Raw genomic sequence first — 16,904 nt, forward strand, 5'->3', positions numbered from 1 at the left:
AGAGTAGAAAGGGACCATTTCTGCTAATTCTTTACTGTCCTGTTTGCTGAGATTTATTGTTTGGCAACATAAATTTCCAGGATTGTGAGTTAGTGCACATGAATGAGCATCCAACTTGATGGCTGCTTTTGTTTCAATTTGTGCCTATGAATACATGAAGTTTCCTTATACAGTGGTGCCTCGCTAGACGAAAAGAATTAATTCCGCGATTCTCTTCGTCTAGCGGTTTTGTCGTCTTGCGAAGCAAGCCCATTGACAGCTTAGCGGATTAGTGCTAGAGCTGTCAAGCGGCTTCCAGCGATCAGCTGTTAAGCGGCTTATCAGCGGAACAGCTGATAAGCGGCTTAGCGGCTTAGGAAAAGGGCGAAAAAAGCAAAAAAAACCCGCCGGGGGACGCAAGATTTTTTCGTCTTGTGAAGCAACCCCATAGGGAAATTCGTTTTGCGAAGCGCCTCCAAAACGGAAAACCCTTTCGTCTAGCGGGTTTTTCATCTTGCGAGGCATTCGTCTTGCGGGGCACCACTGTACAGTGGTACCTCGGGTTAAGAACTTAATTCTTTCTGGAGGTCCGTTCTTAACCTGAAACTGTTCTTAACCTGAGGTACCACTTTAGCTAAAGTGGCCTCCCACTGCTGCTGCACGATTTCTGTTCTCATCCTGAAGCAAAGTTCTTAACCCGAGGTACTATTTCTGGGTTAGCGGAGTCTGTAACCTGAAGCGTCTGTAACCCGAGGTACCACTGTACTGTTAGTCTGTCTCCTCCAGTACTTTGACAGGCAGTCGCTCTGTAAGGCTGAGATAGAGGTGTTTCCAGCCCCACAGCCTATAATCCTTTTAAGTGGAGATGTGGGGAACTGAAGATAGAACCTTTGCTCTACCAATCATGTTGTGTCTATTGAGCTATCAATCTTTCTCTGATTCACAGCCTCTCCCCAAAAGCCAGCAACTTGTGGTCATCACACAGTTTTCTAAAAGTGATAAATTAATGACCAGCCATAGCAATAGAAAGCACTGCATGATCTACGTGTAAAACAAGGCTGAGATTAAGGAGACCTGCTTGTTAGTAACTGAAATATGAAGGCCAATATCCATGGCTATTCCTTCCAGTCTCAAAAGTTTCATTCTACCTTATTGTGATTCTGCCTTCCAGAAGAATGAGTTACAATTTGCCCGAGTTTTCTGCAGCACAGTTTTTGTGGTAATTATTAACCACTCCGCTTATACAGCAGGGTTGCCTTTTTGTGGCAAATGCCAATCCATTGAAATCTCCAAAGCACTCCATCCGTCCACAACTCAGTATATGACCACCAAAGTCCATTTGAAAGCCCATGTTGTGTACGGGGGTTGTCCTTCAGTTTTTTATTAGCAAGTGTAATGGGGCAGAGTGGTGCGGTAGAAGAAAAACTTGTCGTTGTTGTTGTTGTCATCATTTAAACACGAATCAATGGCAGGCTGACATTATCAATAAGAATATTCTATCAATCCTGTTTTAAATTAATAGCCCAAACTGTTGTCTAGACGAAAGTTCAAATGAAGAAAGGGCAGCGAGATAATCTGACCACTGAGTAATGGGTGGTGGATATTTATCCTTACAGCCTTGCAATATAAATCTTTTTGCCACCATAATGTCAGGGTCTGGGCAGAGGAGGAATGCTGGAGACTGCCTCCACAGCCTGACCCTTCCAGGGAGGAGCAAGAGGAAGACAGTATAGATTCACAACAGTGGTTTGCAGGAGGTCATAGCTCATAGGCAAATGAGGGGGAAAGTTGGGCAATAATAGGAGAGGAGGAGGAGGAAGAGGAAGCAAGGCGACTCCTGATAGACACAGTGTCATTGGAAAGCTTTCCAGACCCCCCCCCTGAACCTGGCAAGCCTTGAAAGTAGGAGAGCAAAGAGCTCAAAGACAGAGGGCATGTAGCAGCACCCGTAGAGATGATGAGAATGACGAATGAGGAAGTGGGAGAGAAGGGGGTGGAATTCACCCAGGACAACGCCATTACCCAAGAGGCTGGGTTCTATAGTCTCTCTCTGTAAACACTGAATAAAAAAAGGACAGTAAGAAACCTATCATTGTCTTTATACTTTCCTGGGCAACCAGCCGGGAGCCGCTGACAGCATCCTGACACATAAGGGCTCTCAGGATCCACTTAAGTTGTCCATCTGTTTGTCCCCACCACAGGTATATAGTTTAAGAGTGCATGGACATCCATGCAAGGGTGTGTGTGTGTATGTGTATCTGGGGCACCTTAAGGATGTTGTTAGGTGTGTGCTTTTGACAGTAGAGAATTACTTTGGCTGGGGTGTGTGAGAGAACAGGATGCTGGACTAGATGGGTCATTGGCCTGATCCAGCAGGCTTTTTATATGTTCTGGAATAGGCATTTTCAACATTACATTACCAACATCTTTGTGAATCAAACAATACCTTCTTGTTGAGGTGCCATGAAGTATAGTACACTCTAAACATCCGCTTTTGTTGGGTCAATCTCATTTTTAAATTTAAAGAAATGCTGCATATGGATGCTAAAGGAACTTTCCATTGATGGAGATTAATGGAACACTCTAACTCTCTGTTTCCATTCACCTCTAAGTTCCTGAACATTCAATTTACAGCATTCCAATAAACATTTATAAACAGCTATTAATGGGTTTAGTTTTCTGCAAATATACATTTATTTCCTCCAGCATCACAGGAGATGCTGAGGCACTCAAAGCTAACAGTCCAAAAATAGACTCTAAAACTGCTCTAGTTGAAGACGCTAGCATTCAGCAGCAGTGGATAAGTGGTACCTAAACTGCAAAACTGCAAATGGCAAAAATTCTCCATCTGATCCTATTAACTGATCTAATGTATAAATCCCACCATCAACCCATGTCTTCCACAAAAAGGACCGTGTCTCTATTTTCAGGTCTTGATTACTCAATAAAGTTAATTTATCACGAGCATGTTAATCAAAATGTAACTGACAAGACATTATGTGTCAAGTCCGTGTTGTAGGGCCAAGTACTAAACTCTGCCAGTCTGTTTGAGGAAATAATGTCCTTCCATAATGATATTCCATCCTGAATATTCTGCATCCATCACACTTCCCAAGAAACTGGCTGTCCTGCTTCCCTATATTGTTTAAAAGAGAAGTTAGCATCTGTTAGTTTGTTTGTTTCTCAGAAATACTGGATCCCTGAACTGGAAGCTTTTTCCTGTAAGCTACCAATTCCTTTCAATTGGTATATCATGGTATTCTGTGTCATTAACATTCACCTTGAACTAGAGACAATATTGATACTGTCTGAATATGTTTGATTTTCCACTCTCAGCATTGTTCATCATATTGAACGTGCATCCCATAAGTCTAATACAGAACAAAATAATACTTGGCCTAGCAAAGCATCATCTGCAACAAAATATTTCAAAACTGTTATTGGGAGAAAACTTTTTTTTTAATCGATGGATACCAAACAGAGGTTTTGCATCTCTCCAGCAAGAAGCTTATTGGCATGTGGAGAATTTGCACTGCCTCCCGCCTCATTTCCCAAAATACATGGTCAGTTGAGTAAGGCAGACACACAGATGATAATTTTTCAGATGAAAGATGGTAAACATGTAAAAGTAACAGGATTGGTGGGACTGCACCAGAGAGCCTTCTTGGGTAGTGTGATTAGACTCTGCCCAGGGAGGCCTGTCTTATTACAGTGGTACCTTGGTAGTCGAACTGCTTAGTTGTCAAACAAATTGGTTCCCAAATGTCACAAACCCAGAAGTGAGTGTTCTGGTTTAAGAACATTCTTTGGAAGCTGAATGTCTGGCGCTGCTTCCGCACCTTGGTTTTTGAACCGTTCCTTGTGCCTGATGATGATGAACTTCCTGTTTCAGAAAGCTTTGGGGTTGCTTGGTTGACTTCTAACTGCCTTTGTTCTGTTTTGGTTTACAGCTTTTAGTTTTTGCGGCCTGCTGTTTTTAATCTTACCCTTTTTGTTGTCCGTTATATATTATTTTACAATCCTTTCGTTATACTTTTTGTGTGTATTGTTACTTGCCTTGAGCAAAATGCATTTGGAAAGCTGGGTTATATTTTAAATAATATTTTAAGAAATTAAATGTTTCTTTACAGGCTGACACACTTATCCCTCCCCCCCTTTGAAAAACACATGTGCTGACATTTTCCAGAATGAAATGTTTTCTGTGGTACTTCTTGAAATGACTCCAGTTCTTACACTATCAGGAAATATGTTTGCAGTGCATTGATCTGCATTAGAGCTGAAATTTGCAGCTAAGACGGGGCCACCAGTAATAAGATGGTATCAGAATGCCTGGGGCAATCCCAAAGTACCAGAAATATGTAAGGTGGGGGGAAACCCTAAGGCAGAGCTTTCCAAACTTTTCAAGTTGGTGACATGCTTTTTGGACATGCATCATTTCGCGACACAGTAATTCAGTTTTACTAGCAAACCAGAGGTTAAACTAACCCCTTTGCACCCCTAGGAGGAATGCGAGGAGTGTTCACGCGACACACCTACACACTGCGGGCACACTAACGTGTTGCAACACACAGTTTGGAAAGCTCTCCCCTAAGGGAACACCCTACCCCCTCCTCAGTCGGATGAAGACTGACAAATGGACACAGAATGCTGAGTGTCTTTTGGGGGGTTGGGGGTTGGAATGGAGTTGCTTGAAAAAGGGCATGGCTGGCTGTCTAAAACCCTAAGCAGGAGCACTCCATACTGCCAGCATTCTTCTGCAGGTAACACATATTTTCTGAACGCTATTCTTCTGATCATATTGTCTTCTCTGCCTGCAGCCAGCCACACGAGGCCAAACATACAATGTTCCTGCCCCCCAATAGCTGTTGTGTTCTGAGCAATAAGGAATTATAAGGTGTCTCAGCCTAGGAAGCAAGATAAGCCCTTCCCTTAGCATAGAAGACCTTTCTGACAACACCTACAGTGCAGACGGCCTCTTAAGTTGATGCGTTTCTGCTTTTAAAGCAATTGTGCAAAATAAATAAATGAATGTCATCACTGCTGTCAACCTCTTGTTTCCACAGCTCATCATGTTAAAACTGGAACTTGTGAAGTGGTGGCTCTCCACCGATGTTGTAATAAGAACAAGATAGAAGAAAGATCGCAGACAGTCAAGTGCTCCTGCTTCCCTGGGCAGGTAGCAGGTACCACTCGAGCAGCTCCTTCTTGTGTTGATGGTGCGGCACATTCTGTGGTTTGTTCTTCCCTCTCGAGTCATGCTCTGCCGAGTTCTTTAAACGTTTGCCTTTCATTTAATCCTGCCAATATTTATAGTGATAAGGAGGATATTGAGAGTTCTTTGGAGGTGTGTGTGTATATATATATATATATATATATATGCAGGTTTTGGTGTCCTCGGGTGTCTTCCCGTGTAAAAGTTGGGGTGTCTAGGCGACGTTTCGACGAGGTCTCACTCGTCATCTTCAGGCTGGTGCTTTCGGCTTCTTGTTACTGGAACAGAGCGGGATCTCAATGTTTGAGTTCCTATAAATACTGTAGAGGGGGTGTGGTGTCTAGCCTCCAATGTTCTGGGCAGAGAGGAAGTTCCCAGGCTAGTGTGCCTTTTCTTCTTTTGTTCCTTAATTACTTGAGCGATACCTTGAGTGATTTCTTGAGTGATATCCTGAGTACCACTTAGGTGGGTCATTAGGTGTGGATTAGTTGCTAAAGTCTTTGTGTCTTGACCTCTTGAACTTTGTGAAGAGTTTTCCTGAGAAGATGGCTGTATTGCACTTCTTCTCAGCCATCTTCTCAGGAAAACTCTTCACAAAGTTCAAGAGGTCAAGACACAAAGACTTTAGCAACTAATCCACACCTAATGACCCACCTAAGTGGTACTCAGGATATCACTCAAGAAATCACTCAAGGTATCGCTCAAGTAATTAAGGAACAAAAGAAGAAAAGGCACACTAGCCTGGGAACTTCCTCTCTGCCCAGAACATTGGAGGCTAGACACCACACCCCCTCTACAGTATTTATAGGAACTCAAACATTGAGATCCCGCTCTGTTCCAGTAACAAGAAGCCGAAAGCACCAGCCTGAAGATGACGAGTGAGACCTCGTCGAAACGTCGCCTAGACACCCCAACTTTTACACGGGAAGACACCCGAGGACACCAAAACCTGCATTCCTGTACCCGTGAAAATCTACGAAAGCAAATATATATATATATATATATATATATATATATATACACACCCAAGGTGAACGATAGCTGGAGATTTGAAAGTGAATTACCAAGCCTGGCTGTGAAATGAAACCTCTAGGGAAACACAACTTGATGTAAAACTCCGAGCACCCATACGGCTGTATCACGTTCACTCATTTTAATATCTGCTGCTAAAGCTACATCAGCGTATTTGCTCCATGAGCTGCTGTTTCACATTTCCTTTATATTATTTTTGCCACAAAGAAGAAAAATCAAGGCAAAGAGTGATGCTAGCCCCCCCTTTTTTTAAGGAAGTCATTTTAACATGAGAGCAGCACAAAGAAATAAATGCTTTCTTTACATTCAGGAGAGAGATTTTTAGATGGTCCCTGTGCCTTTGCCTTCATGTCACATGCTTTGCAAAAAGCTTGTGTTTTAGTGGTGCTACGATGTCAGCTATCGCGGAAATAGTAACTATATCATCTTTTGAGAATATATTTCTTTCAGACACATTAGACCTGAATGTTCAAGGGTTAAGAAATATAGGCCGAAAGCAGAGAATATAATGAATCTTTTAACATGAGAGCAGCTCAGTGAAACTGGAGAAATGCAAATTCTGAAAGACCTTTAAATAGATGTGAAAGGCTTTTAAGCCGTTCCAAAGAGAGACATGTTGAAAATAAGCCAAACATTTCATGATACCGGGTATCTTTTCTGCCCCTTTATTGGTTAATGTCATTCTGATTGCTATTCAAATTCACATATATGCAATTTTTGTTTTGATTTCGTTATGCAGATATTTATTTATTGTTAAAACAATGCAGATCATAGTTGACATTTATGACTTTGCTAATATTGCCCTGGCACTATTTCCATGGAATGAGTTAAAAATAGCACCAGTATATAAAAAAACAACAACATGCCTTTCTTCTTCTTCTTCTTCTTCTTCTTCTTCTTCTTCTTCTTCTTCTTCTTCTTCTTCTCCTCTAGCTTCAATAGTGGAACAAAAATGGTGGTGCCACATGCAGCCATGTCTTGAAGGGGAAGAATGCAAAGTTCTTCCAGATCGAAAAGGATGGAGTTGTTCTTCCGGCAATAAAGTGAAAACAACAAGGGTAAGTACCTTGACACCTGTCTGGCAGCTGTTGCATTACCAGTAAAGAGGACAGAGATCTGCATATAAAATGCATCTGTAACCTGACTTCAACTCAGTCCAAGTCAGTATGTCTCGGGGTCAGGAATGATGGGAGCTGTAGTATTAATAGCTTATGGCAGGCACCATTTTGGCTACGCCTGATATATATGCATTTAGAATTAATGATGAATTTAAATACGAGCACCATATTTGGCAAGACCAGGTGAGACTTGTGCACCTGCTCAGTCAGCTGTCCAGTTATCAACTTTTGATGGGCATCTTCCACACCCCTTCTCTCAGTTCTTACAGTTCTTATGTTACCTGTCTGAAATTAAACCCAGAACTCTGCAAATCCTAAAAGGCATTCTGTTTTAATATCAGCTCAGTTTCCACAGATTAATCCATATCACTAACTTTTTCTAGAAAAAGTTTTTTTCAAGAGATTCCTGTTGCTCCTCTCCCCTGCCACATCAGTTAAAATTAAATTTTGGGGGGTGGAAAAAGTAAACCACACATTTCATGTATGTATGGCTAGAACAGCTTATGCTAGAAATTCCTTTGTCTCTATTCAATTAATTTATCAATTGCATATCCATTCAAGGCCTCTTCCTCAATAAATAGCATATCAAACATATAGATCCTCTAGATTTTTAAAATAACTTCACCCACAATCTTCAGAAATCCTAATTCAAACCCAGAACAAGTGATTTGGAAATTGCACTAAGAGTCAGCAATATATCAAATATGAATAACCTGGTTTGGCTTGTAAAAAGAAGAAAATCCATAGATGTTCATGTATAACATAAGAATAACTCTAGTCAAAGGACCTGTTTGTCCTTGGTTCCATAGTCCCCAAAGAGCTAAAGTTCATAAATATATTTTAAGATCTTGTTGATCTCATGCTTCAAATCTGAAAGAATTTAATAGGGATCTGCATAAAGAATCAATACTATAGTACAAGAATAGTGTCTTATAGCTTCCTTTTGATTAGTGTCTCTTTTGTTTCACAGATGTTTTGGTGTTGTGCGACAGAATAGCAGTATTCAAAGGCAATGGACATTTAGACTGATTTAAATGCAGATCTGCTTCTGTGAAGGACTTATCAAAAGAAATAGAAAGGACTAGATCAAAGGCGCCCCAGCCACCCCGAAAGATATTCCTGTGCTGTGGCATTTGAAAGCATTGCTCAGATTGTACTACAGCTAATACATCTTGCGTATCTGGTTTTCATATGACAGACAGCACCCAAAATTACATTTTGGCCAACATAAGATGCACTCCACCATGTCTACTAGCCCCATTTTATTTTTGTCCTTATTTTTAGCTATTTTTGTAATGAGAGGGAGAAGAAGGGGCAAGTCAGAAAGATGGCATTGACAGTGGCCAGAGATAAGGAAAAGCTGGAGGCAAAGACAGTGGTTGAGCAAGAGAAGCAGGAAAACAGATGTACAGTAGATAGTTAAAGAAAAATGAAGAACACCCCAGTCCTGTGTAGAATGTTGCAGTTTAAGGCTGGCCCCTATCTAAAAAGTTGGCTCCTGTGCTTTCTAAGCAGCTGCTTTAGAACACCTCCCCGACAGCAGTTTACAAGAGCATTTACTCGTTAATCATTCCAGTGCTTCTGTTTGGACATGGGGATGTGCTACCAATTTAAAAAGTGACAACTCACAGGCCAGGTAATAAAGGACAGTTAAACTTAACAATGCACTGTAAATGGTTCCCTCTGTTATATGAAACTGAAACCACATCAACACAAACCAATATCGCACTTTGGAAAGCATGTCAGATGTTTCAAAAGTGCTGAGCAGCCTGGAGGTCTCATTCTCTGAATGCAGTGATAACTCCCCAAAATGCTTATTTGCTCTTGGCCACAAGGTTTGCAAAAGTACAAAAAATATATATGTAGGGAAACCCCACACACAAGTTGGGTGAATCAGAGGATCCTCAAAACAGCCTGGTAAGGACTAAGAACTTGCAGTGTCCATGGAATGCTGATTGACAGTTGAAAGGAGGGAATGGAAAACTCTGGAGGAGGAATGGAATTGAGTATGGTATAGAAGGGTACAACTGTGTGGGAGCATTCCACACTGTTCTATTTTGTAGATCTTGGACGATTTCCTAGTTTTCTAGTACTTCAGTCTTCTGCACATATCTAGGGAATACACTCTATTGAACTCAGTCGACTTTGAATTTTGGCACAACTTGCCAAGGAAGAATTTACATATCAGAATCATCTAGTAAGGCCAACCACTGCAAGCACTTGATTTCTCACTTTGCTGTAGCATTGTCTTGGGAAACAATGTTCATAATACCCCTTTACCATTGAGACTGTATAAGTGTATAATCTAGAGCCGGGGGAAATCAGCAAGTCATAATCACAATTAGTTGAGCCTCCTCAACTAATTAGGGTGGGTTTTCCCCCTCTTGTAAATAGGAAACATATCAGCATAGGCTGAGGAGATGTCACGCAGGCTGTTATTTTATGGTGCATGTATATGCATGTTAAATCAATGCACATGACAATCTATATGTGGGTTTCATACATTTTCATACATGTGTAGGTTTCATACATTTGTTTCATGTAGAGGCCTTTATACTTCTTAGATCAGTTGTCCCGTAGTTTCTGTCCTGATTCACAGCAGGTTTCCAAGACAGTCAAAGATGGGGTTCTTTACCTGAAAATGCCAGGGATCATCCTAAGAATGTTTGTATGTAAGTGAGTACTCTACCCTGAGTGATGGTTTTTCTTCTGTGGGAAAATCCCAAGATGGAGGAACAGAGACGCATTGCTCAGTGACTAAATCTGTACGTTCATTTCTACATACTGCATCTAATGGTTCGTTCCATACAAGATGGGTTTAATGAACGGAACCAATGCAAGATGCCTACTTATATATTGTGAGGACAATGGAGTTCGTAATACATTATACATTTCCAGACAAGAAGCTTTAGATACCATACTACCAAATTATTTCAAAAGTCACTGTAGCCCAGAGAGGGAAATAGCCAAGCTCTTTTCACACGCTAAAGGATGTTACTTATCATTCTTCTGCCCCGTCTCACATATCCTAAAACCTTTTGGATATTGATAGTCAGCCAACAGAAAGAGCCAGGAGATTTGATGGGATACCTGGCCATTCTCCAATATCTGAAGGAGTTTGGACACCTGTGCACCTGTGTCCAAAAGGGAACCTGAAGACTACACTGTCTGTCAGAATGGTTCTGAATTGATACATCTTTAAAAAGACCATTACAGAGATGATAATAATTTGTAAGATTAATGTATTCATCAGGTGCTGACAGTTGTTTCTATAGCCCTCACAATCCTGATTTGTTCTGCTAGGACTGCTTCTGTTTAGTTGACTGCCCACTGAGCAGAAAAAAATAAGGATGGATAAGGAGGAACAATAAATACAGAAGGGTTGAAAATGAGTCCCTGGACTTAGGAGTGGAATTTATCTTGAAACCAAGGCTGATATTAGTGTCAATGAAACAGCTGTGTCAGATGATGATCTTGTCCTCCTCTGAATTACAAAAGATGTATGTGCACTTTAGGCAGCTGCAAAGAAGGGTGGGAGGTGGACAGAGTAGAACTGCTGTTTGTGCCAGTAAAAAATGCCAGAAATACAGTTCTGTTGTTGTCTCCTTCCCTTTGCAACTGCTTGCTTTCTCAACTTCTCAAAAAATAGGTCTGTAGTTCTGATTAAGATAAGATTTGTCACAGTGAATCATTTATCTAGAACTCTAGTATGCAGGGTGTTCATTGCAGTGTTCCTGATAGATCCTGCAGTCCAACTGTGGTCAGCACACTAGAAGAGCAATGAAATATTTCTCACATTCAGGGTGCAATTCTCAGCTCACTTAATCTGGAATAGTAGTTCTTAACTTCAAGGCAGAACACACCGGCAAGAGTAAGTTGAAGATTACTAAAGGTTTTATTTGTAGAATGTTTGTAGAATGTTTAAGGCTGCAGTTTAATGTGCGTTTATTGGGGGTTGACCTCAATACATTTATTTACACTAGTGGCCAAAACTGTGGAAACCTTTTGGGGAAAGTGTGTTTCTGAGGTTTGATGGCTCATAGCTCTACTTCTTTTTGGAGTAATACCATAACATTATATATCAAGGGAAAGAAAATTTGATGAAGAATGTAATGCAACAAAGTTTGTTCAATTATCTGTATTCTATCAAAAGTTATAGGCAAATAACCAGAAAAAGGAAGCACAACTTGCTTAGATTGATATGCAGTAGCTTTCCTTCATTTGAATGTAGCCAATGAGCATGAGTGTTTTTAGGGAGCCAATCAGGTGTTATGAGCCATCAAACCTCGGAAATACACTTTTCCCAAAGGTTTTCCACAATTTTGGCCACTAGTGTACTGTATTGACCTCAGTGGGACTTAGTTCCAAGCAGACTGGATAGGATTTTGCTGATAGAATGATTTTTTCCCCATTCCCTTTTTTTTTTCCTCCTAAAGATGCTCAAGAGTCAGACGCAACTAAGGGTGGAAACAAAATTATATTAAAGCCAAAGATTCAAACAGAGACAAAGCATGTGTAAGACAAACAGGGATTTGGTGGTAGTCACAGTCGGAACCTGTAGCAGCAATTTGTAGATAATATTCTGTTGCACAAGTGGTGGGTCTGGGGGCAGGACAAAAAACTGTTGAATGTGGGAGTGCAGTACAGCCAGTTTAGAGTTGCTAGCTGGAGCCATAATAAGGCTATAGGAGCTTTCTGGAATGAATAGCTGTTCAATCTGCCAGAGTAGTTCTTTGGTTGAGCAGGCAGGATTCCTGCCTAATCCGCAAGGGGATCTAGTTTCTTGGCCGGCCTCAGCCTTCCTGAAAGTCTGCCATGCCACTTGAACAAGCAGCTCGCTAGAACACGAATGGGTTAGGAAAAAGTAATGTATTAAAACTTGATTCATCCAAATCTCGTGCTTTAAAAAATGAATTTAATTTTCAAATTACAAAAAAAACCTAATACATTAAGCAACATTTCATTATCCAATGCTACCTTAAGCACTCATTTAAAACATAACTAATCACTGTACATATACATGTGTATGAATGATTGATTTTTACCAGGGCTTTTACTTACTTGCTTTTTAAGGTCAGCATATTTCAAAGAAAAATATGCATGGAAAGCTTGTCTGATAGCTGTCCTTTCCTTCATTTTTTTAAAAAATGCAATTCTTTGTCATCACTTGTGCATCAACATCTGCTGATCTGTAGAAATAAATGCTCAGGAAGATATTACTCACAATAACTAGGTTTAATATAAACCCCAATATGAGGAATGTTTCATTTCCCCCAGTGGTCAGTCCAGAATTGTGACATTTTCATTAGTCCTAATAAAGGTATTGATGTATCATGAGTTTTGTAAATAGGACAATTTAGAAATGTTTTCAGTGTAGGATCAGCCCTTCATTCATTTTTGTTTCCCCCCAATTATATTTTATTAAGTTTTAACATTTTTAACATATACAGTCAAAATACAATTTTCTCTTTCTTTCTTTTTTTGACTTCTCACTCCTTTTTCCATGGAGTTGTTGTTTGTCCCCTTCTGCTACACCCTATCTTCTATCTTATCAAATCATAATCCCAATACTATGATCTAATTACTTCTGTTGTTCATAGCTCTAATCCTGCTTGCGAATTCATCATACTATAAAATTTCTTCGAATGGTTCAAAAAAGGCATCCGTCCTTCCATAAAACACCTTCAAACACCATCATTTGTTTGCCTTCTCCTTCTTGCCTCTTTCTAATCTAGTGCTTCCATTTCCTGCACATTTAATAGGTGTGTAGAAGAGGGGATTTCACCAGATGTAGCTGGCATGACAAGCTGCAACTGCTGGAATTTCTTCTTCAACATGTCTATTCAACATGCAGGAGCCCCGTACCCTTCTACAACTTTCTACTCTAATACTTCGAGAAAAACCGATTTGTACTTGAAGAGCAAAACAGCTTCCAGGTGTTTTGGCTCTCCGCATTGCTTCATGGCCCTTATCCTTTCACGATTTATCTGCTCTATATAACATGCTTGTGATCTGTCACAATCTTTCCTACTTACATCTGTGAGTTAGGGCCACTGAGTGCTATTTATTTAGCACTAAAGCATGTGAATGGGTCTACAAGACCTAGATAAGGCCCAATTATTTCTCCAAAGCGCTTACATAAAACAAGAATTAATCACAGGCCTGGGAATGATCAGAGGGCAACAAAGCGGGGATTGTGATTAAAGTTGTAGAGCTACTTGTTTATACTCCTGCACACCATGGCAGGTTTTTAATGTCCGATTATTTAACATTATAGTACACTTTAAGTCAAATCTAATTCAAAATGCAAGGCATACATATTTCTTCCTGATAGGCTAGGGATATGCATCGATTCTGATTAAAACATATGAGTTTCCCTTCAGCAATTTGGTTTTCATCTGTTATTTTACCAGAACTATGCGCTTGCAAGATAATAAGAGAATGGAAAAGGCTGACAGTAGTAAGTGAAACAGCAACATGGAATGCTTCATTCAAGGCTATGGAACACGTACCAATTTTGAATGCACCTTGGCAATATTCTCAAATATCATATTGATGGCTCTTCAACACTATTCCTTGGGAAATCACTGTATAGTACATAGAACCCTTTGTGAAAATTAGTGTCTTCCTACATCACAGTTACACTTTTGGTAACTAATAACCCACACAGTAAAAATTATACTTCAGAAAGGGCATTTTCATTAAGCACAAATTCATCCAGCCTTCCATTATGAAGTCTGCTATTAGCATCTAATGAACCTAAACATCATAATGTTTTCCTGGAAGGCAAAGGCAAATATTTCTATAGCAGATAATTAAATGGAAATATAGTCATACATCTCCTTACACATATCTTTATTTTCTTTGCAAGTGAACTATTTCACCATTTTAGCATGGAAGGATTAGGAGTCTCAGGAGATTTCCCCTATGGTGTTTTCCTACAGTGATGTCTGACTTTACATCCTGCATGTTGCTTCCTAAAAGTGTAATGGTCCCATTTTAAAGAGTGTAGAAATCTCCACTGCTGTCTCTAGGTCAGTGGTTCTCAAAGGGTGTGGAGTACCACTCTGATGTGTGGTGGCAAGTGTGGCAGGAAGGTTCAAGGGCAACCAAAATAACTTTTAAATATTTCAGTGTAGTGTGGTATCAAAACATTTTTTTTTTCAAAAATGGGGGGAGAAATGGGGAATCTGGAGCCTAATCTGGTTTATTGTGGAGTGACATTAGATCTTTTGAGTATTTTTTTTTAGTCACGCCCAAATTTACATAATAAACAATGGCATCAGGTATTTCTAACATTTTCTTATAAGCACTGTTATTCTATCTGGAGTTCATCTGAAAGATATCTGTGCACATAGCGGCCACAATCTGAAAAGCTGTATGCACAGATGGGCCCCTTTGTTAGTTCATGAAGGCCAGGTATTGTGAGCAGATTCCCTTCCATTTTGGACAATGGGCAAATCCCAGCTGTGGTCGCAGCACTTGCACACTGGATCTCAGCCATTCTGTTTTTGAAGCATTTATCCCGTGGTTGTGAATTGCAGCTGTTGCATTAAGAGACAAAGCAAGAGGTGTATCGCAGAGGCAGAAGTTTCGTTTTGTTGTGCTTGTGAGAGAGAGGGGTGTAGATTCTTGCTTAACTCCATTGATATTTCTAGCCATTATTTACAGGTTAGTTTCAGCTACTTAGAAGTAAATGCAGACTTTCCTTTTCGGTATGCTAAAGCATAAAAGACACTGGAAATTTTGTGTCCAGAATAATGCAGATTGGCCCTCAATGGAACCAAACAAAGCAGCCCAAATGTGCATGAAATATGGGAGCGTGTCAGAGAAGGGGACGACCTTAAGCAAAGTGAGGCAGCAGATGCTTCCTCTGCTACCCTTTAGCTCTCAGGTAGGGGCAAGGAGATGCTCTCCTGCAACCAGCAACTTTTGCACATGGAACAGATGAGGTGCTATCTTGTCTCCGGGCAGCAAAGCGTCTTGGGGCCACCCTGATCTGCGTCCTTATAGATTTCTGTATGAAGTTGAATAGTGGGGGGAGGGGCATGATACTAAAATTTAATTAAGCTTTTTTTTGTTATTTACTAATTTAATTGCAAACAATGCAGTGGTTGCAGGTAATGTCATAGTGCAGTTACATTCCATTCCACCAACAGCTAATTGTAACTGACAGTGCCCATGTTGACCATTAAGTGGTTCTCATTCAGTTGCATCCAACATCGCGCAAGTGTATTTCTTTTCATCCAGAGTGGGATTTCCTCTTCCTTCCTGCCCCTGTATACTCCCCACATCTGCAGAGCAGATATTGGGGGGTGCAAGGGGAGAAGAGAGGAAAGAAATGTCCTATTACAGCTGTGAAGATCTGTTCTGCTAGCAGCTGGTGGGCAGCCACAACTGGGTATCACTCACTGAGCTCAATGGGTAGTACTCCCAGGTAAGTATAGGGTTACTGCTCAGATCCATTTATTTAGGCAGATATTTGACTTTCCAGTTTAATTTTTTTTTTACTGTTTTATCAGCTGCTTCTGTCTGTACTTATTATTGTTGTATTGGGATATTTCATTTGATTTTAATATAGTTGCAAGCCACCTTGAACATTGTGTGCACAGTGGAAGGACAGGATACAAATTTTCAGAAATAGATTCCATTGCTTTCACTGGGACTTATCCATGACTAACGCTTGCTGGGTTGAATCCTGAGTCCTCTGTCCTTGCAGAAAAAGTAACATTCATGTGGGCTTCCCCCCTCTTTTAAATAAACGTTGTCTTCAAACAAACTTACATTTGTTCGTTGGTCAGAATTAACACAATTTAATAAATTACTTCGTTGATTTACTTCAATTTAAAGAATGTTGATTTGCCTTAGGATAATTATATTGACAATCTATTTCATTAACTTGGAACATTTCTTGTTTATTCTGTAAGAAAGAAGCTATATTTTTCTACAGCATTTAAAGTCACTTTATCTTTTCCTCAAAAGCAAAATGCTCTGCCACTAATCCCAGTTTTTGTCTCATACAACTCATTCTAGTGCCTGACATGTGTTTGTTTCTTAGGCAAACGTGTAAAACCCTTCAAGAACAAGGAGATTTCTGCTGTGCCTGGTGACAATTTTTGTTTATTCCACATACACACACACACACAATATTCTGGCTCCACGTTTGGGGCAATAGTTGTCATGAATCCTACTATTGGTCAGATTCTCAGGAAGGGCCAGAAGGTTCGTTGAGGAGTAAAGATTCAAAACCTCTCCCGAAAGATGTTCCAGCCTTGCTTTGTTACTCACAGAGCAGCAGGTGTGTACAAATACAGGTTTTCATAGTTGTAGCGGTATTTAATGTATTGTACTGTTTCTCAAACTCACAGAGCACCATTTAATCACAACATTACCATTAGAAAAATTAAACATATTTTTTGCAAAGTATTATGGGGCTGTTTGTACGGACAATAAGTTTAAAAATAGCATCGTAGACTCGTTATTGACTACAGTAGCCACATCCTTTGTGTATTTGTGTCCTCATGTCTCTGGTCAAACAAGTGTGGCTTTTGCAAAGCTTTAAG

General features: G+C 40.2%; 1 protein-coding gene across 4 annotated transcripts in view; it reads left to right on the forward strand.

Annotated features, from left to right (window-relative positions):
- TAFA2 (TAFA chemokine like family member 2) overlaps window positions 1-16,904 on the forward strand; it is a 141,508-nt gene that overhangs the window by 110,521 nt on the left and 14,083 nt on the right. For 2 of the 4 annotated variants that reach the window (XR_014555371.1, XR_014555372.1), the window contains exons 3-5: window positions 5,043-5,195; window positions 7,157-7,281; window positions 16,400-16,639. Coding sequence is in view for 2 of the 4 variants with exons in the window: in XM_083699553.1 (XP_083555679.1) it covers window positions 5,043-5,195; window positions 7,157-7,281 (278 nt within the window). In the remaining 2 variants the exon portion in view is untranslated. The remainder of the gene's footprint in view (window positions 1-5,042; window positions 5,196-7,156; window positions 7,282-16,399; window positions 16,640-16,904) is intronic. The other 2 variants (XM_083699553.1, XM_083699552.1) reach the window with 1 other exon arrangement.

Source organism: Podarcis gaigeae (genome assembly GCF_964106915.1).
Source record: "Podarcis gaigeae genome assembly, chromosome: 10".
Classification (NCBI taxonomy): domain Eukaryota; kingdom Metazoa; phylum Chordata; class Lepidosauria; order Squamata; family Lacertidae; genus Podarcis; species Podarcis gaigeae.